This window comes from Octopus sinensis, unplaced genomic scaffold, assembly GCF_006345805.1.
Source record: "Octopus sinensis unplaced genomic scaffold, ASM634580v1 Contig17270, whole genome shotgun sequence".
Classification (NCBI taxonomy): Eukaryota; Metazoa; Mollusca; class Cephalopoda; order Octopoda; family Octopodidae; genus Octopus; species Octopus sinensis.
The window spans coordinates 7,579-29,939 of NW_021834931.1; the positions used below are offsets into that span (position 1 = coordinate 7,579).

General features: G+C 36.6%; 2 protein-coding genes, 1 non-coding gene and 1 pseudogene across 3 annotated transcripts; all 4 read right to left on the reverse strand.

Moving 5' to 3' along the window:
* Positions 1 to 1,615: 1,615 nt before the first annotated feature.
* Positions 1,616 to 3,862, reverse strand: LOC115231048 (ribonucleoside-diphosphate reductase large subunit-like; the record flags this gene model as incomplete). Its single annotated transcript, XM_029801141.1, has 2 exons — positions 1,616 to 1,885; positions 3,194 to 3,862. Coding segments are annotated over 2 exons (939 nt in total), but the record flags the coding sequence as incomplete, so codon positions are not given.
* A 31-nt stretch (positions 3,863 to 3,893) lies between these two features.
* On the reverse strand, positions 3,894 to 4,635 carry LOC115231047 (annotated as a pseudogene).
* Positions 4,636 to 5,101: 466 nt separating this feature from the next.
* Positions 5,102 to 8,054, reverse strand: LOC115231049 (serine/threonine-protein kinase OXI1-like). Its single transcript, XM_029801142.1, has 2 exons — positions 7,728 to 8,054; positions 5,102 to 5,296 (listed from the first exon to the last, which is right to left on the reverse strand). Exons 1-2 carry the CDS (start codon positions 8,052 to 8,054, stop codon positions 5,102 to 5,104), a joined length of 522 nt encoding a protein of 173 aa, XP_029657002.1.
* LOC115231052 lies at positions 6,459 to 6,577 on the reverse strand. The gene has a single exon (XR_003883483.1). It is a non-coding gene; the product is annotated as a 5S ribosomal RNA (ribosomal RNA).
* Positions 8,055 to 22,361: the final 14,307 nt, after the last annotated feature.

The following is a 22,361-nucleotide window of genomic DNA, read 5'->3' on the forward strand; positions in this document are numbered from 1 at the left end:
AAATTAGAAAATTTTTATTTGTTAAAAATCTATTGCATTGGTCTTTAATGCAATAACCGACAAGACCTTCAAATAATTATTAAATTTATTTGCAGTGTTTGTCTAGTTTTAAAATTTCTAACAACATTGAAAGTTAATGGGTACTGTTGCATTTCATCCTGCACGAAAATAACCTCTAAATGAATTAATGAAAATCTTTATGAATATTAGATCGAAAATTTAAAAAATTGAACTATGCCGATTTTGTAAATTTTATTCAAATTTTTTTAAAAAATTTGAATTTTTTACCGGCTTGTGGAGATGAATGATACAGTTGTCATGCGAAAATTGCAAAACTGAAGGACTATGAACTTCCCCGTACTGAAATGGAATCAGTTGCCTTCCTTCAAGAGGTTGGAATCTTTCCCAAAGAAAAAAAATGTCAAAAGACATTTTATGACCCTTCTCCAACAGCAGGAGAATACAACATGGTGTGCTATAAAAGTGGGTGTGAACATATAGTTCTATTAGAAACGGTTAAGAGAGTACTTTATTTTTAGGTACGTGGATCGAAGGCACGAAAGTGACCTTACAGTCATGTATTCGCTTTATGTACATGTTGAGTTTTGACAGACACAGTATTTTATGGTGTCGGCGTCAACTGGAATGGAGCAGCCATACAATTTGTAATTGGTCTCACTCCCTGCGAGAGGTTTGCGCATATTATTTAGCAAATCGTCCAAACACACTGATTGGTATTAGATTGTTAGGTGGTATTGGCAAAGTTGTCCAAGTTGACGAATGCATATTTTCTAAACGGAAAAACAATGCAGGACGGATTCTCCCTCAACAATGGGTGTTTGGGGGAATCTGTCGTGGAAGTAAAGACTGTTTCATCAAGATGGTTCCAGATCGCTCCAAAAAAACTCTAACCGCCGCAATACAGGAAAATATCGCACCGGGATCAGTGATACACACTGACAAATGGAAGTGTAATTCTACTTTATTCTTGCTAATAGGTTATTCAACGCCAGATCTCAATGCTCTTGCTTATGTGCACCTTACAGTTAATCACAAGTTGGCCATAATTCGTTTATAAATTTGCAGACGAAATTTTGTAGGTCCGAGCACAGGTGCACATACACAGAATGTTGAGAGGTTCAGATAATAATTATATATGAAAATATAGAATGTGGGGGTGCGCAAAATGGCGCAATAAGAGACAAAGGGGGACCCCGCGTCACTTCATGGGTGCATATTTTGCAGGTATTAAATACTCCTAATACATTTATAGAATTTTTAGGAGAAGGCACATAAAAATTTTCATTAATTCATTTAGAGGCTATTTTCATGCAGGATGAAATGCAACAGTACCAGTTAATGTTTCTTAATTTGGTAATAATAATTTTTTCTGTTATATCGGAACTTGTCGAATGTATATAATGCACATACCTTCCGTTTAAAAATGTTTTCCTCATTTTTAGGACTATTTCTAGCCTACTTCTTTACATTTGGTTTATTTATGATAAATTAATATTTATCAGAATTACTTAAGAATCCAATAAATAGAATAGCATTTCCACCGATAGATAACAACGTTGATTTGTTGTCCATCTTTCCATGTTCCAAAGCACAACTATCTTATACTTTCCCCTGGGACAAAAAGGAGAGTGTCCTCACCATCAGAGCTGTCGAGGCAGTCAGGGACGGCTGGTATCTGTTCAGGACGCTCAAGACCAGAACTCCATATTACATTGGGACACCCAAGAGCGTCCCTGGATCGGCTGGAAATGGAATTTACATTCATAAGAGAAAATATGGATTGGAGGAAATTGTGGTTTTTAAACATGTTAATGAGACAAATGTACTGAATCAGTGTATTCGCATGACTGTAGAACTGAAGTGCCTTGAAATTATAAAAAATGCTTTTGTATTATGAAATAATTTAATCTACACAAATTTGATATTACATAAATCAGTGATTACATTTTATTTTTTAAAATTATTTCTAAATGTATAATTTTATGCCCCATTCGACCCTAGTACCCAGAGATAACCTCTCTATCAACATATTAAACTCCCCCATTCTCTCCAAAGCATCAATTCTGTCCTCGATAGCAATTTGTCTTGACAATTTCGGTTTCTGCAAAATCAGTAAGATATTTTTTTTACTGTCCTTGAAATCGACGTATTGTATAAAACACGGTTCTATATCTTTAATGGATAGTGTATTCCTAGTAATGATCTAGTAATAATTCGGATTTCGAATGATCTTTAACGAAAATGTTTTTTAAACAGACTAAATTGAATAGTCATTGGTGAATAATCTTATAAAAAGCCACATGCTATTAAAGTTTCAAAATTTTAAATGCCATAAAAGTAGGCTACCAATCTCAATGAATTAAAAATTCAAAATATTCTGTTTGTTGAATTCAATCAATGTTTTCAGTGACCCCAATATGATAAAGGAACAAAATTTTTAATTAATTTTTCATAAGGAAACAAAATATTAAAAGAAAAATCATTTGTTTGCGGAATGAATTGCTTGAACGCTCCAGCGGAGAATGACAACTTTTCCATACCCACGAGCATTCACGTATTCACTTTCAAAGACGTAATGATGAGACACCCTCCTACGGCTGAGGTTTCGAACGCGACCAAAGCGACAAAATACTGGTGCTAGTGACTTATAATAAGTTTTTAAGATTGAGGTTTATTGGAGAATGAAAAATCCAATGAAACAAACCAAGAAAAAACAATCAGCCTGAACACGAGAAACAACCATTTCCAAGCAATTTACATGTTTCCATTTGCTGAATATCATCGCTGTCAGTCGGTAGTTGTGAACTAGATGACGAAGATTTATTTTCCGCAGCTAATTTGGATCTGATTCTTGCCTTATCGACAGTGAACTGTATTGCATTGGCAGCAGGCTTTGTCCGCAAGTAGTACATTCCCGTTTTAAGTCCCTATCAAGTTGTAGAAAGTAAGCTAACAAGTTTCCAAGCGTAGAAATGCATGCTCGTAATTTTCCCATAATTTGGCTCAGCAATGTGGAGGTTAATGGATTGACTCTGATCTATGAAAGGAGACCGATCAGCAGCCATTTTTAGGATTATCTTTTGAGGGATCTCCCACACCGTTTTATACAAATTTTTGAGTTCTTCGGGAATCGATGAAATGTTCTAAATTAAAAAACACAAAAAAACCCAACCTGTACAGACCCATTAAAGTGTAATAAAACATTTTTCATGTCGTCATTCCAAAGACCAGCATCGACGAGATCCTTGAGGAGATACTTATTGACAATTTGGAACTCCCCCGACAGAACACGACGAGTGTAAAAATTGCTAGTAAAAGGCTCAATCGACTCGTTATTTCCAAAAATTTGAGCAGTCGTTGCCGTTGGCATTGGTGCGATAAGAAGAGAATTCCTCACTCCATACTTAGCAATATCCGCTCGGAGGGTAGCCCAATCATGACGAGAACTATCAGAAACACCCCACATGTCATGCTGCAGTATTCCTTGACTTATTGGTGACCCGGGATATGACTCATATGGCCCATATTCTTGAGCAAGGAGACAGCTTTTTTTCAGTGCAGAATAGTAGATTGTTTCAAATATATTTATATTTACTTCTCTGGCTTCTTCGCTATCAAATGGGTATCTTAACATGCAAAAACAGTCAGCTAATCCTTGTACACCAATCCCGATTGGCCGGTGTCTTAAGTTTGACAATTTCGCCTCGGGGATTGGATAGTGGTTTATGTCAATCACTCGATTTAGATTTTTGACGGTGACACCCACAATATACTCTAATAAACCATAGTCGAAAACTCCATTGACCACAAAAGCCGAAAGAGAAATAGAAGCAAGGTTGCACACCGCAGTCTAGTAGTAGAACAACATTTTCTCAAACCTCATCTGCATCACTGTATTGGACAATTTCTGTGCACAGATTACTCGATTTGATAGTCCCGAGATTTTTTTGATTAGATTTAATATTTATAGCATCCTTATAAAGCATATAAGGCACGCCAGTCTCAATCTGAGCCTCAACTATAGCCCGCCAGAGATGTTGAGCCTTTACTTTTCTAACATACTTTCCGGTCCTCTCATATCTAAACAAATTCAAACAAATCCTTAAATTACTCTTCATAAAGTTTATCGAAATTGTCCCCGTAGCAATCAGAAAGGCCCGGGGCTTGGTCAGGCGTCATTAGACACCACATCAAATCATCTCTGACTCTTCTCATAAATAAATCAGGGATCCATAGACCCAGGAATAGATCTCGTGCCCTCATCTCTTCTTTTCCTGTGTTCTTTCTAAGTTCGATGAATTCGTAAATATCCGCATGCCACGGTTCGAGGTAAACGGCAAACGCCCCCGGCCTCTAATCATTTTTTATTCCAAAAAACTTTATTTCCGCCTTGGTCGACGTACCTGGCTGTGGCATTGAACACTTTAAGCATCGGAATCAGTCCATTCGACCTCCCATTTGTCTAAAAATCATCAGAGCTCATTACCCCGGCAATAAAGCTTCCCGTAGATCTTATGCAATGTACGTGGATTCCGACTCCTCCAGCCCCTTTGGAAATGAGGGCACATTCCTTCACTGTATCATATATTCCCTCAATACTGTCTGCCTTCATTGCGACCAAAAAACAACTGATTTTACACTGACATTAAGCAAAAACCTCGAAAGGGAAGAGTTTTGAGTCCCTGCGTTGAAAAGAGTAGGAGAAGCGTGAGTGAAATACTGCTGAGACATCAAATTATAGGTTTCAAGAACGGAACAAATGTCTTCTCCGTGAATTCCAATGGCCACTCGCATGTACATGTATTGAGGTCTCTCAATGACTGAAATATAACGACAAAATTACCTTTCCCATCAATTTTAATCAAATAAGACCTTTCTAATGTCTTGAATCCAAAATAAGAAATGTTGAAATCTCTCTCATCTTTAATTGCGTCGTTAATGGTCTATTTTAATCACATCAATTATAAACTTGTTTATGGGTTTGGACTATATTATATAGATTTTCAGACACAAGAGGGTATGGTCTCGATGTATCCTTGTGGATGTAATGGTAGAGCTCATCAACCGCATCTGATACATTTTAAGATAATATTTTGCCTGAAAATTGGCTTTTGGTTTCTTTTTGTAGATTAGATATTGCAATTCTCGAAGCTAATGTTGCGTAATCGGGGTGTTTTGTGGTCATAGTGGCAGCCGTCTCTGCAGCCAGATTGTCAAGTTCTTTGGTTTTTACACCGGAGTAAAGGCCATTGACCACTTTGAGAGTCACCTGAGCCTATTGGAAAATAAATTCGAGCAAATAACCGGGTCTATATGGTCCTCGTTTAGACCATAGCAAAGCTTTGTGATTCGGCTTGTGATTTTATCAAGGAAAACTTTTTCTGTTCTTCCATCTAATTTAGAAAGGTTTTTTAAAACAGCAAAACCTCGTTTCTCAACAAACATTTTTCGACAGTTTATGATAATATAGAATTTTATTAAATTTAAAGACTTGTTCATAGATATTCATTTTTTTAATTTTAAATAATAAAAATATTTAATGCATATTTTATGTCTTTTTGACTGCTGGCAGCAAAAAACAGATTTTCGAAAATCTATTTGTATCAGATGATGCGTCTTGGCGATATTTTTGTGATTTTTTGAAGACGAGAAAGCCCAACAAGGAAATGAATTCATGGGCTTTCATTCCGAGAATGCCTATGTTGTCAAAAAATGGGAGTCAGCAAGAAGAACTCCCTGATGGCCATGTTTTAATGATTTTCAAATTTAATCAAATTAGATCAAATTGAGAGATGTTAGTCATATTTTGTTAGTCATCAGATTTAATAACAAAGTAATTTTGACATCTAGCATTAAATAAAAGTAATCTACATTAAAAAATTAATTTGTTGGTTGGCTTTCCTGACTCGTTTGACATTCGTTTTTGATAAAGAATTTGAATATAAGAAAGGAGAACGATTTTGTCATTGAGAAAGAACAATGAGAAAATAATTTTTTTAAATAAAATAAAAAGTAGTTCTAATTGTTTTTCTTTCATAATATTTGCTTTGTACTTTCTTATTAAAAATTTATGTCTCTCTTAAAATAGTGTAAAAATTCCCTTTAAATTGTAATTAATTTAACTTCATAGAAAAATTAGAGAACAACAAAGTGAAAGAGCGTGCAGCAACTTTTATAACTTTTACAAGTTTTTTTTCAAATATATCTTTATTGGATAAGTTGGAGAGAACAGGGAATAAGTTTTTTTTTTTTATTAAAAATGTTAATTTTTTTTAAACTCTCTTGGATCGTGACGTGACTAGTCGACGGATTTAAAGGGAATAAGTTATTCACGAATTAATTAAGAGCCTGGAGGTCAGCTCACATTCGCCACTTTTACAAGTTATTCCGACGTAAATTTATCATTTATCAACATTTAGGGTGAAGAAGAAATAAATTATGTACAACACTGTTTGTTCCCAGGCGGTCACCCAGCCAAGTAATAGAACAGCCTGTAATCGCTTAACTGCCGTGTTCGGATGGGAACGGGTATTTACGACTAAGTATGATCGTACATTTTGAATGTTTTTTACCTTATTTGGGAATTGTTAAATTCACGCCTCATGAGAGTTCTTTTTGCTTTTTCAACGCCTCTCCATTGCCGTAATCCGTGGCAACCTTTTCGCAATCCGTGAGCCTGGGAGAGCGTCCGATACTTTCTTTTTTTCAAACTGTCTTTTAGCCAACATTTAATTTCAATATCTATTTTGTCTGTATACCTTGTTTTTTAGATTTTTGTTTTCTATTTTCTAAATCTTCTGATGAAATTAGATTTTCAATAAATTTTTTATTTCCGTTTATTCAATATTTAAAAAATCCGCTAATTTAAGAATATCGAAAATGCCCGTTTTTCTTCTCAATTTCAAGAATTTCTTTATTAGAGTTATTTAAAAACTTAGAACAATTCCCGATAGTATCTTCGAATACGTCTTCTCAAGCCATTTTTTTAAAAATGGCTGTGTCCTATAAATTCAGTATCTTGTAAGAATTATAAACAGAAATATTTTGTGTTTCCAATAATTCTGTCAAATACGATAACTTGGGTCTAATAAAAGTAATCTGAAAGATTCTATAATGCCAATATAAATTAATTGAAGTAACCCCGTAGTATTTGTTAAAAGAAAAAATATTTCTATTTATACCCAATTCGGCGGAATACAATGCCCAGAGCAGCTGTCAATCAATAGTAAATATTGTTTTTTTTTTTTGAGCTGAATATCAAAATTAGTCAACGAATCCATAAATATAGACCAGGTCATCTAAACTCTTTGTGAAATATAGGAGGAGATAGAGCATCTATAGGCATAATTTCTAGATTTTTTGGCTTTGAAATCATCATTGGTTTCAATTTTTTTTCGCGTAATTTTATTAATAAAAAGACTAGAGAAAACTGGGCCTTGGCAGATAGCCAGAGTATTACCTTTGACTATGGCTATGGATATTGGTTTCAAATTATGCGTTCTGTTACTAAAGATTGCAACAGTTTCTGATTTCGCCTCATTTCAAAATATAAACAAATTTAATGTATTTATCAGAAATAAAATTAAAGAACGAATTGAGAATAGTCATACATTTCCAACCCAGTCAAGCAGACAGTTTGTGTATTAGTACGTTTGAAGTATTGAACATCAGATTGACTGACCTATTCGTGTTAAAATTAATAATACTAGTTGTGGTACGAAAGGTGGGGGTATCACTTTATTGAACACATTATCCCAGCACAAACTATTGTAAAACGGGTGAATCTTGGCCTGTGAACATGTGAGACGTGTGTACTCATCTTTATCCAAGAGTTTTAAGATAAGTGAAGAGAGTGCTTGAGATTTTGAATGGTTGTGTTTTGGAGGGCAATGCTTAACATAGTATGACACATCAGCAGTCTTGGAACAAGTAAAAGGCAGTTTTCCATATGCCATTTCATACATAACGACTCCAAGCGCCCAAAGATCAACAGGAAATTCATGCCCGGCTTTGTAATAAAACTCAGGTGCCATATAATCAGATGTCCCACAAAAAGAGAAGGTACGTCCTGTTAATTTTATAGAACATCCAAAGTCCGTTAATTTCACATGTCCTGAGCAATTAACAAACAATCTACACCTTCACTGTCCAAAAGTATGTTCTCAGGCTTCAAATCTCGATAGACTATTCCTAGCGAATGCAAATGTTCAAGTCCGAGTAAAATCTCACTGGAGTAAAATCTACAATATAAAATTAGTCTTACCTCACAACTTGGGCAGATAGTCCTATACCAGTCTTCATCACACTTAGAAGTTCTCCTCCAGAAAAAAACTCCATTCCGAGACAGTAAAATTCTTCATTCTTGAATGAGCAATGCAACGAGGCTACGAATGGGCTCTTTGAAATATTTAAAACTCATACATTTGAATATTTCAGTACTTGACGCTCATTTTCTGCATATTTCAGACTATTTTCGGATTTTACATCTTGGAGAGGAATCACTTTAAGAGCGAAACACTTTCCGTCATCTGGGCCATCAATCCATTGAACTAAGAGCACCTAACAATATTTCATTAAGTTTATTACCCTGCCGTAAGCCCCTGTTCCAACCATGTTCAATGCCTCAAAGTTATATGAATTTTTTATAATGTTGTGTTGTATTGTCATTTACAAAATAACATATAAATAAATTAATCGTGTATAAACAAGCAATCACAAACAAGGAACAACAACGAAGTGTACTTATTAGAAATAAAATTAATTCAAAAAAAGTATTATAACTACAATTAAAAAAATCGATTTTATAATAATCCTTAATTAAAATAAACATTAATCTTTAAACTAATTCTCAAACAAAGACTAAATCTCTCGTTGTCACGTCTGTGTTTATTGGTTTATTCATTAAGATGTTTTAATTCTTTTTAATTTGACTATTAGGTTGAAAATATTTCGACTAGCCACGACTAGCCACGATCCAAGAGAGTATTCTTGGCTGCTGGAACGTCTGTCGATTGAAACAAAACCCGCCGCCCCGAAGGCGAGAGCAGTGAAGAAAACTGCAGTAGCAAAATCTGGAGTTCAGCTGCCAAGCCCTGAAGCCCGGCTGGAGGACGATGGGACGCCTCCAGAGCCGGCTGAAACCGGTGGCAAACGGAAAGCAGGCAGACCCCCTTTACCGAAAAAGGTGGCGCTCCCACGGGAGGTCAGCCACCCATGTCGGAAGGATTCCTTGCTCTGACAATTCTAAATGCCCGCTCGCTTGCGAGACGGGCATCGGAGCTGAGGCTCCTGCTGGCCACAGCGAAGTCTCACATATTGATTATCAATGAGACTAAGCTGAAGGAAGCTACGAGGGTGGAATTCGAAGGCTATAAGTCTATTAATATACCATGGAAAATAAACTCAGTGGCGGGGACAGGAACCTCAGTCTACTACAGGGCGAACCTTAAGGTAAGAAACATCAGAATTGTGGAGGAGTCACTCTGTGAACTTATTGTGCTCGAGCTGCACACGACTGCTGGCTGGCTAACCGTCGGGGGAATGTACTCAAAGTCGCTAAGGCGCTATTCAAACGTTATTGGGACGTTCTTTGAGGGAAATTGCCTGTCAATCCTAGCAGGAGATCTTAATGCCAAAAATGTGAGTTATGGATGTGAAACTACGAATATGGATGGAACTGTCCTTGAGGACTTGGCCAGTAGCTTGGGTTTTTCGGTCTTTACATCGGAAGAACTGAATCATTATGCAGACAGAGGCAGGGCTGATCGCTTGGGTCTCTTTCTATGCTCGGCATCAATTAGTCCTATGTTACATACCGAGGTTGTAAGCGGACATTGGCTCTGACACGTGCCGCAAACGATGTTGATAAAGATGACTATGAATGTTACGGAGGACTTGTTCATTGGTTACAACCTCGTGAACATGAACTGGAGTTTATTCGAATAATATGCGGGATTCTCTTCGAAATGTCGTGTCCCAGCCTCTGAGAAGCAGAGATGATATTGACAATCTCGATGATCACCTTAGATCGTCAATCATAAAATTCCTGGATGTTTATCCATTAAAAAATGTATGGAAACCCAAAGGAACGCAAAAGCGGATGAATTCGAAACTTGTCACTCTGATCAGAACGAAAGGTACCCTGGAAAATCGCAGGAGAAGATGTCGGGTTGAGTCAATCAAATGCCGCCTGAAATTGGAGATCGACAAGATAAAATCTACTATTGCAAAAATGGCCAAGACTGAGGTCGAAAGTAAATGGAGGTCTGAATGCAGAAAACTGGATAAGCGAAACCCTAATTTCTGGAAAGCATATCAACGCCTTACCAGAAATGATGCAAAGGATTTGAAATTTCACTAAAAGAACCAGACGGGAAATATATCTCCTCTGATCGTATCCCGGAAGTACTCAGGAACCAACTTAGTCAGTTCAAGAGGTCGAATCTACCGTTCCACGAGGGACTTATGACCGAATTGTGAAGAAGCTTGCTATTCGCAATTATCGGAGGGACCATTATGTGGGGCGATAACACAGGAAGAGGTTGAAAGGGCAATTGCTGGGTTGAAGAACAAGGCGCCTGGCTTCGACTACATCCCTCCGAAGTTGTTAAAGAAGGCCCCTGAAATCTTGATACGAGCATTGACTATGTTGTTTCACGCCAGCTGGACGTTCGGACACTCATTCCATCGCGTGGAAGCATACGATTGTTCGAATGATTCCAAAATCTGGTAAATCGACACTGCTGGCACAGAACTACCGGCCAATTAGCCTCATTTGTGCTTTCTCTAAGACAATGGAAAAAGATTGTCTTTAACAGACTCTCTGGTCATATAGAATCACAAAATTTGCTTTTACCTGAACAATGGGGATTTCGTGGAGGAAGATCCACAGGGGACTGCCTCAGGGAGTTAGAGCACCAATTATCCCGTGCTGACAGAAATGAAGCATGGCTAACTGTGGTGTGTCTGGATCTGGCCAAAGCCTTCGATAGCGTGTGGCACCTGGGCCTACTCTCCAGAATCCATGACATCGGAGCCGGGATAAAGACCTATCGATGGCTGGAGAGCTTCTTGTCAGGAAGACAATCATTTGTCCGCTGTGGAAACCGCCTATCGGGGTGTGTGGAACTTAGAAGGGGAGTCCCGCAGGGATCTATCTTGAGTCCACTTCTGTTCAACCTCTTCTTGGCGGACATTCCTCTGCCGTCGACACGTACTGGCAAGCTCGTTATCGGTACTTTTGTCGAAGTGGTCGCAGTTTTTTTTGAAGATAATTAAAATTAATTAATTTTTTTAGTGAAAAATAGATTATTTAATTTATAACCCTCTATCAATAATTTAAATGGTTATTAAAATTATTTAAAAATTTATTTAACCAATTTAGTCATTTTTAGTACGCGGCATCCAAATTCCAGGACTGTAGAAGGAATTTATGTCTTTTACAATCTGTGCAAAAGATTCCTTATAGTTCTGTATTTGTTTTCGCCACATAAATTCTGAAAAAATAACTAACTAAAAAAACCGGTACTTTTGTCGAAGTGGTCGCAGTTTTTTTAGGCCTTTTAAAAATCTAATAATTTTTGAGGTGGAATATATTATATTTTATCACTTCGACAAAAGTACCTCGTTATCTATGCTGACGATATCCTGGTCATGGATACCTCGAAAAGGATATCGCAGTCTTGGAGACGACTGAAATCATACATTGCAACGCTAAAGATGTGGACTATAGAGAAGGGTTTGACCCTAGCACCGGAGAAGAGCACCATTTCATGGTTGCGGAGAGGGAGTCGCTATGCGGAGTCTTGTGCATATGCGATGAGTAGCTATGTGATGGATCTCTCGAAAAGAAAAAATCTTTCTTACCTGGGAGCAACCATTAACTGTCGTGGCTCGTACGTAGAGCATATAGCAAATCAGAGAAAGAGGAGTGTGAGGATCCTCAAAAGCTTAACCAGGTTCCATCTGGATCCGGAAACGTACATCTACGTATACAAAACGTGTGTGCAGCCAGTCCTCACATATGGCTACGAGGGCTGGTACGGTACGGAGGAGAGTGACTACCTGATCGAACAGTTGGAAAAGACAAGACGTTTCGCTATGAAATTGGCTTACGGAGTACAACTTGACGGAAGGCTAAAAGACTCACAAGAATCCTCTGTGCCCACGATCCGGATGGTCTTGGAGAATTGTCGTCAAACATGACTAGTATTGGGGATACGCATGGAAAGAGACACTTCGGTGCCTTGTTTTTATCTCCCCGCCGATGTTTTTCTTCCTTGTTTTTCTTTTTCTTTTCGCTCAATAAACACTATTCTATTTTGTGTCGGCTTAGGTGTTTGGTTCGATTCATTTATTATATGAATTTTTTCAATGTCGAGGTGTTTACAGTGAACAAAAATAAAAACTGAACATGTTTTTTTTATAAATTTACAATGGGGCAATAGTATGGTAGGTTTAAGTCTTTTAATGTAGTCTCCAGATATACGACAATCAGCATAGGAGATAACAGATCCTTTTGATGTGTTCCGGATGCTGTTTCAAACCCTGATCGATAGATAGGTTACTGATAAGAGTTTCCTGATCATTCGGGTCAAAGATTCGTCAAGGAATTCTGTAAAGACATCCGTCAATTTCTGACGACTGATAAAGTCAAAAGCTTTTGACATATCGATTTCAAAAATGTTTGTCAAATTTTTGAATCTTTCAATAGTGGAACATCGCCAACCAATAACTTTATTATTTTACAAAATAAAATTAATACTAGAAAGAAAGTTTATTAATATTAGCAACCATAAAAAACAATGAGCTTTCAAAAATGTTACTAGCGACAACGAATTAAGTATGAAAAATATATTTACTTTAAATTCCTAATCCAAATTTTAAAAACCTCTTATTACTTGTTAACATTTAATTGGGTCACTCTTCTGCAAACCAATTGTTAAAAAGACATCCTAAAAAGCTAGCTCGACTCCTTGGAGTCATAAGTTCTTTTTGAGATAAAAGAATCTACAAAAGAGAATAATTCACATGCCTTATAACAGCGCTTCCTGATTCGGGGTACTACAAATAATTTTGAAAATTTTCCGACACTGGATGAAATCGCACTTGAATCCAGATCGAAATTCGATAAAAATATTAAAAAAGAAATCAACTATCATTTTGAATGCTTAAAACTTTTTTTATTGATGTTTTTCAAAATATCAAATTTGCAACAAAAGCACTGAAAGTTTTGGTTTCATTTTCATTAATTTTCTTTCAATGGAGATGAATTCTGTTTTGTCGATGTTAACGTTCAACAACTATTTGCTAAGAATTACTTTTGTCGAAGTGGTCGCAGTTTTTTTAGGCCTTTTAAAAAATCTAATAATTTTTGAGGTGGAATATATTATATTTTATTTAAGTCGCTCTATCAATAATTTAAAATATTATTAAATTTTTTACTAATTTATTTTCTAATTTTTTTAATATTATGGCGAGCATGTACCTAATATTGATATAAACTGGCACTATAGGTCACATGGAAAATTCTGTTGTGGACTTATGCAACATCAAATTCCGACAGCTCCCAATAAGTAAGGAGGATGCAGTGCATTTTCTGCAAAATGTGGATATCCTTTCAAAATCACGTATATGTCCGAAGGGACATCAGATGGAATTAGTCTTGGGACCGAAGCTCAATTGGAAATGCTCAAGAGTTGGTTGTAGAGTCCAATGTTCTATTAAAAAGGTATAATTTCTCTCAAATAATTCTAGATACCTGGTTAGAGAATTGTAGATTGCCATTTGAGGATGTCATCGCCTACATATACTTATGGAGTTACGATAGGCATACCTTCAAATGGCTTCATCACGAATACAATTGGGGTGAACATACATATGTCGATTGGGCTATGTTTTTACGTGAAGTCTGTGTGGACGCACTTGTTAAAAGATCTGACGGCAAAATTGGTATTATTAATGTTTATTTCAGGTGGTCCTGGTATGATTGTGGAGGTAGACGAGAGTATGTTTTCCAAACGGAAAAACAACTCTGGAAGAGTTTTACCAAAACAGTGGGTCTTCGGTGGTATTTGTCGAGCCACCAAACAGTGTTTTCTGCAACCAGTCGCGGATAGGAGCAGAGAAACACTGCTCAGTCTAGTAATTCGATATGTCGAGGTGGGAAGCATTATTTATAGTGACTGCTGGAAAGGTTAGCATTATTTGATTAACATTTAGGGTATTCAACTGATCAATTGGTTGAAAACGGCTACACACACGAAACCGTTAACCATAAGTAAGGAAATATAATATATTCAGAAAATTCTTTGTGGATCCAACGACGGGAGTGCACACCCAGACAGTAGAACGAATGTGGGGAAGTGCAAAATGCAAGAATAAAGCTCAAAGAGGAGCTGTAAGACATCATCTGGGATCTTATTTCGCAGGTTTTTTTAGTTAGTTATTTTTTCAGAATTTATGTGGCGAAAACAAATACAGAACTATAAGGAATCTTTTGCACAGATTGTAAAAGACATAAATTCCTTCTACAGTCCTGGAATTTGGATGCCGCGTACTAAAAATGACTAAATTGGTTAAATAAATTTTTAAATAATTTTAATAACCATTTAAATTATTGATAGAGGGTTATAAATTAAATAATCTATTTTTCACTAAAAAAATTAATTAATTTTAATTATCTTCTAAAAAAACTGCGACCACTTCGACAAAAGTACCGAATTTTTTTTGGTTTTGCACATTATTATGATTAAGAGCCCTGTGTTTTCAGGTATTGAGCTTACGACGTTTGCGTAGATTGTTTCTGTGATATCATTATAAAGTGATCAAAGCTTGTTGATGTCGAGAACATCTGTTGAAAATTTCAGCTATTATCAACAAAAGTGAGTAAGATGAATTTTTAAGAAGTTTGACTAAAACTTCGTCGTATCCCAGTGCGCCGTTGTTGTTTAGGCGATGGAACGAGTTGAAAACCTCCTCCTTTGCAATCATATTTTTTAACAGACGTTATTCGTAATAAATGGTTGAATTTTATCTATTTTTACATGAAATTGATTTTAAAATTGACTTCAATATGATCCGTCTTGCATTCTTTATTTCCAATAGAATGTCTCAGTTCAGTGGTAGGCAAACGCTGGCTTGCAAGTCTTTGCTTGCTCTTAAAGCAGGGGTGGCCAACCTTTTTCACCGGCGAGCTACTTTTCATTTTGCGATTTTTTGGAGATCGACTTATATATTTTAATATCAAAAATTTTATTTTACAATTAAAAATTAATGCGATTTTTGGCATTGTAATTCACTTGCGATTATTTCAAATTCTGGCTCGTATAAGCTTATTGCTATTCTCATGCAATCCCCAAGATGGTCATCCGTTAAACGTGTCCTGTATTGAGATTTTATCATTTTCATACTTGAAATGATGTTTCGGATAAATATGTGCTTCTAAAGCATGAAAGAATTCGTTGATACGAATCAATCAAAATTGGATATTTTTCCTGAGACATAAATTTCCACATGTTGACATTTGAATGTAATTTTAAAGTGATGTCATTTTTTAGATTTATAATTTCTATTTGACTTTTTCTTCCATCAACGTCAAAAATCTTGCTAAATTCTTCTGAAATATTTTCGATGTCTACATCCATGAACGGAGAAACAAAGAAACTGCATAATATAGTAATTTTCTTGAAATCGCTAAATCTGTTATTAAACTCGTTCATTATTTTTTCTAGTACCATAGCAAATTCATTGACATAATGATTTTTATTCACAAGTTGTTTTGTGAATTCATCTTCAATGTTAGGAAAATGGGTAAAATTTTCTTTTCTGATTTGAGATATCCATAATTCCAACTTCATTATGAAAGCATTTATTAACTGATCATATCGATAATATATCTATTCTTTCCCTGTAATTCTAAATTGAGAAAAACACGAACATGCGTAAAGATCCTTTTTTAACTGCGAAGAAGATTTTCAGAAATGCTTTCAGCCCTTCTGACAATTGACTGTTTTGAGAGCTGAAGCTCTTTGATGCAATTTGAAATTTCCTGTTTAGTTTTCATACCATCAAATAGTGAATCGGCAGCTTCCAAAAAACAAGATTTAAAATTTCCCCATCAGTGAAAGGTTTTTTGTGTTTTACGAGGAGACGAGTCACTCGCAATGATGCAATTGTTGCAGATCTGGACGAATTAATAAACTTTTTCAAAATTGTATGTTGTGAAAAAAAGATTTTTTTAATTGTTCAACTTTCTCTTCCCGTAATAAGGAATTTAAAGGAAAGTGTTTGTTGAACTCGGGATGTAAAGAATTAAAATGCCGACAAAGATTTCCCCTTTTTGGTAATGAAATGATTTTATTGCATAGCATACATGTGCATTTTTCCATGTGCATCGTAAAAATATAGTCTTTTTCTTTCCCATTTGGCATTAATTTATATGATTTGGACTTTTTGTTACACCTCATAACAAGACACGTGAAAATACTTACTTTAATATTGATAATTTTTTTTTAATATATTTAAATACAAAAAAATAATTAGCAATTTATATATCGAGCGATCGACCACGAAACATGCCGCGATCGACCAGTCGATCGCGATCGAACCGTTGGCCACCCCTGTCTTAAAGTCTTAAGTAGACTCTTTTAATTGTGTTATTTTTATTTGCCTTTCAAAAAAAATTAATGGAAAAAATTATGAAAGGTTTCGACCTGAAAGATTGATATTAGTCGGATTTGACAGAGGAAGACGGAAAAAAATAATTATAAATATTGTTTCATTGAGTGTTGCACACGGAGCTATACATTATGGCTTTTGTAAAAGTGCTATAATAATACAAATGGTAAAAAATGGCTCTTCAATTTGTCAAAATTTCCAAGAATGTCAAAATTGGATCTTGTCCAAAATTGATCATGGTTATAATCGCAAGCTATCCGTTTGGCCGGGACCTAACGGTCCTCTGTCAATGCTCGCAAATCAATTTCGTCTTTCTTTCCGGACTTTCTTATTTTCTTGATTATAAAATAAACAAAATTCAATGATATTTGACATTGAATGACATTGAGTGAGTTTAATTAGTCGCGTCTAGCGCTCACGACATATTAGACGATCTAATGTTTTTCGAATTAATAATATTTGGATTTCTTGATCAAAATGCCACGAGATCGATGACAAAATTATAGATTGGATCAATTTTTTAGAATCTAAAGAAATTATTATTGACAATTTACCAATTCTCACAAAACCGAAGAAATTTGCAGAAATATACTTTTTAAAAATTGCACTGGAACTGACAAAATAAACTTCTTATGATTGGGAAATATTGAAACAAAGACTTACACTTATAAATACACTGATCGAATAAAAACTTTTACTCATTATTCGGTGTTAAAGAAATTTGTTTAAAGATCTAGAAATTTTTTTAATATTTGACCGCAATAAACGAATAAGCTAATACTTCAGCGATTACATAATTCAGAGGTTCCCAACCTTTTTGAACAGCGACGCATATTTTAAAAAACAAATTTTTCGCAAACTAAAAAGTGTGTGATGTAAATAATGGCAATAAAAGTATGTCACCGGTTGAGAGTGATTGCAGGCTGAGAACGATCGCGCAAAGTCGATTTTGCCGTTAACGCCGTTGATACGCAATATCGATTTCGCCGTAAACGCCGTGCCGTTGCTACGCTAAACGAAACCTCAAAAATATAGATTATCAACAAATTAAATTAATATAATCACAAAAATCATCACTTTAGATTTTTTAGTTTAAAAAAGAAAGAAAATTTTAATTTTTTAGAATGGCTGACCTCATATGAAAATCGAAATTTTCCGAACACGTTACATAATTTTTTGTTATGAAGTTCGTTTTATTGACCCTACAGAAAAAGTCGGAAATTATAGCATTTCTTAAGGATGGTGAAATGCCAGATGAAGTGATTCAGAATCAGAATGAGTCAAATTTTAGGAGAACGGCATCATTATTTAGATTGTCGGACTCTAAAAATGACATTCTTTACTTCAAAACTTCGGGAATTTTACTACGTACCTTCGCTCTCGAGGAAGTAGAAGAAAAGAAACTTTTTATTAAAAATCCTCATTTAAAAAATGGACATCCAGGTCGAGACAAGCTGCTTTTTCTCCTTAAAGATACTGTCTATGGGTCTTGTCGGAATGAGGTTATGTCAGTTCTCAAATCATGCTGCCAATGTCAGGCGAGAAAGCTTATGACAAAGTATTTATTATAATTATCTAATGAGTAGATTCTTTTGAGATGGCTGAGTCTGTTTATTGTTAATACTGATAGCATCATTGAAACCCACATCCATGCTTGATATTTTCGCCAGTAATAATTTGTTTCGGTACTTATTTTTGATTCCAAACATTTCTGAGAATCCAACTTTGCATAAATATGAATTAGAAAATGATGGAAGCAATTTAATAACCTTGATATGGTTGATTAATAATTTTGTAAAATTGATATTTTCGTACGGGTTTTTACCTTTTGGACATAAAACTAATATAAATAAACGAAGCATAAGATACAAACACGAAAAGTTTAAACAACAAAATGTAGTGTGTGTATTATTATTAATTGCACATCTGCAACAACAAGAAACAAAGTTACGATCTTCTTATCGTTTGTGCCACACCCCGTAAGATTTTGTCTGTTAGACACCTCCACGCTCTTCTTGAGATTGCGATTTTTCGGAGGCTGTTTAGATCGTCTGTATTTTCCAGTAGCAATCCAACATGCTTAAGGTCGTTACTTAAGATTAATGATAATGTTGTTCGTGGCCTTTCTCGAGAAATTCCAGAGCATTGAAAGTATGTTTCCATGATGTTACTGGCAGGAAATGAGGAATCCATTCTTATTATGTGGCCAGAGAGTCCCCATCGGCTCTTAGTAATAGCCAGTGTTCCCTCTAAGCTGCGCGCGTGCGCGGCCGCGCAGCAGTTTGCACCTTGCTGCGCAGCGAAATTTTTTTCTGCGCAGTAGAAAGTATAATATTAAAAATTGCTATTTTTTTTAATTTTTTATATGAATTTATATATTCTTATTTTCATTTCAAAACGAAAACGTGTCTATAATATTGATATGAGACTTAAGAAAAATTCTCCTTCTTTTAAGCCGGAATGGTTGATAGAGTACGTCGAAACCTTAACACCAGATTCAAAAATTCCCCAACATGTGCAACTGGGTGATATTTTTAGTTTTTCCGAAGACTGCGGAGTTGTTTGTAAAATATGTGGCGACGCTAAAGCGACTTGTGATTTTGCGAGTGGAAAAACCTGGGATATATGGAAATTGGATTATCTGAAGAGACATATTACCCATAAAATTCATTCAGATTCAATAATAAAATTAAGAAGAATTCGAGCAGGAACTGGAAAAAATTTTCAGCCACTGCAACATTTGTGGATATTTGTGGCACATTTCAAGCGTCGAGTGCTGATGCTGAACGTGGATTTAGTTTGATGAACTGTATCAAAACTAAACTACGTAATAGACTTGAGATTGACCATTTGGAGATGATCATGCGAATCAAGTTCTATTTAACAAGTGGGAATACAGTGGATCTTGATCGAGTATACAAATTTTGGATACAAAATAAAAACAGAAGAGAATATCCAATTGACTAGACCTATTTTTTTAACCATTGGTTTTTTAATTGTAAAATTTTCCCCCCCCCCAAAAATTTTTTGCACACGTCACTTTATAACGCTGCACAATGCAATGTGCCCAGCGCGCATAGCTACCACTCGCTTAGAGGGAACACTGGTAATAGCTGCATATAATTGTTCTGTTTTGAAAACGGAGTATAAGTCTTGGTTCTTGATTCAGTAATGATCTTAGTTGTTTTCTGTGAAAAGCATTGAGATTTTCTACACATTTCTGATTCAATTCCCATCTTCCTGAGTTGTATAGTAAAATGATGCAGGATGAAAGCATTGTACAAACGTACTTTTACGGGATTTGTGAGATGCATATAGCTTAGCCATGTCGATTTGAGCCTCTTCAGTGCTAATATTGACAGTATGTTTCTTCGTTGGACATCTTCCTAGTCATCAAGTAGTGACCCGACTTTTCTTGATCTCCTCCATATCTCTTCATTAACTTTACTTTCTCGTTTGACTGTAATGAACTCAGTCTTTTGTTCCTTCATTTTCAAAAACCACTCTCCAAATACTTCAGGAGCGTGTAGTCAAGTGCAATTCTGATATCATTCATTTCTTCTGAAACAAAATCTATATCGTCCGCATATATTAATATTTTTACATGGCCAATTTTAGCTCTCAGATCATGAAAAGCAGCTTCCAAATAGATGACGATAAGATCGGAGATAAGGAGTCACCTTGCGGAGTGCCGAGCCAACCCACACTTCCAGATCAGTATTCGCAACTAGGACACGTGTCATTCTCAAACTGTCGTCATCCAACAATTTTCCTAATAGCTGAATAAGTTTTCCCTGCAAACAGTATCAAACGCCCTAAATAGATCTATCCCCAGTACGTGAACCGCCTTCCTGAACCTCTGTGTAATGGCACACATCCATCTGTGTGTCCACACAATATCCGCCGTAGTCCTCCCTCTTCTGAACCCACTCTGTCCCACAGACAAGAATTTGTCCATGGTAGGAGAAATTCTATGAAGGACAATCAACCACAGTAGTTTTCGTAATGATGTTAAAAGAATTATAGGCCAGAGATTTTCTACCGGCCCAACCGGCTTCCCTGGTTTATGTACAGAAATTAGAACCCCTTGTCCAACTGGAACGTGGGTATGTGTTGTAAATATGCCGTTTAGTATGTCGCATGAGCGAGTGAGTTTGGTGAGTATTTTAAAAGTTGTTGTTGTTGTTGTTGTTGCATAACCCCGGTCTCACATTAGGGTATGAGACCGGCAGCTAGCAGAAACAACAGCGCCTTCGCGGGTTGCTCCCAAAGGACCTCGGGGGAGTGGACAGCAAATTTCCTGCGGACAGGGAGGAGAACAGGGCAGCGGAAAAGGTGATCAGTTGAGTGATCTTCGGCACAGCAGAGGTTGCATACCGGGGAGATCACGACGTTCAATGAGTGAGCGTAGGAGTTTAGTGAGTGGTGGTGGCCCGAGCGGAAACGAGCAAGGTTGATCTGAGCGGAACGCTCCAGAAGCATTTCGGAGGGGTGAACTTCCGGAGGAAGTTTGTTGAGGACAGAGTTAGGCTTCAGCCTTAGAATGGACGACGTTGAAATGAAGTCGTGGATTTTTTTCATTGGCTGTGAACATTGGTTTAGGCCATTGATTTTGGCAAGTACCCGGGAGTATAGTTTGGCAGGCGTGTTCTTCAATGCACGGCCGTTGTCATTTAGCGTGTTTAGGGCAGTGCAAGGGTGGTAGAGTTTTCGCGAAGCGAATAGGAATTGTGCTCCTCTCATGTTTAGATGTTCCTCTATCGGGAGGAGGTTGGTTTCACAGTGCAGATGGTCGATGGGTGTTGATTTCAGGCACCCGGATATGATGCGCATGGCTTTGTTTTGAATTGATTGGAGAGCCACAGAGGAGCTCATAGAAAGACAGGGAGCCCAACTCGGACTCGCGTAGCTTAGGACAGGGCGAATGTATTGTTTATACACACGTTTGAGAAGTGGTTTCTGCGCACCAGTGATGCGACCACTTATTGCTTTCAGGATATTTGTACGCCTGTTAGCCTTGTCAGAGATCTTCGAGACATGTTTATTGAAGGACATCGTTGGGTCGAAGGTTAGTCCGAGAACAGTGGGGTGTTTTGATAGTGGGAGAACAGAGCCAAAGAGAGATAGGTTGGGATGTATGTTTGATTGTCTTCTGTCGGAAGATAATAGGGTGACCGAGGACTTGGAGGACGAGGCCTCGAGCCTGTTTTCTCTGAGCCAATTCTCAACGGAGTGGAGTTGTTGCTGAAGGTTGAAGGAGGCAGCTTTGTAGTCTTCGTGTTTTGAGGCAATAATAATGTCGTCAGCGTAAGATAGTGTCAAGTTGTTAGGGTCGTTTGCCGGGAAGTCGTGCAAGTAAAGATTGAACAGGGATGGAGACAGCACGGAACCCTGCGGTACCCCGTTTGGAAGATAGCGATAGCGTTTTGGAAGATAACTTCTATTTTAAAAGTTCTCCATTAATACCATCAATACGCGGATTCCTACAATTGTTCAATTTCCGCAGGGCAGTTTGCATTTCAGTGATATTAATTAAAACAGTTAAACTTCTAGGATCTCCAACAAACTGAAATATGTGTTCATCTTCATTTTTGAAGAGGGACTCGAAGTAAGTAGCAATTTTGTCGGCCATCTCTTTTTTATCAAACATCCTCCTTCCATAG

Excerpts from the sequence above, each read along its gene's own strand:
- LOC115231049 (XM_029801142.1), bottom strand. The coding sequence starts at position 8,054 with ATGGCACCTGAGTTTTATTACAAAGCCGGGCATGAATTTCCTGTTGAT. Across the intron at positions 5,297-7,727 it reads CACCTTTCGTACCACAACTA|GCTCAGGTGACTCTCAAAGT; the intron begins GTATTATTAATT and ends ATTTTCCAATAG.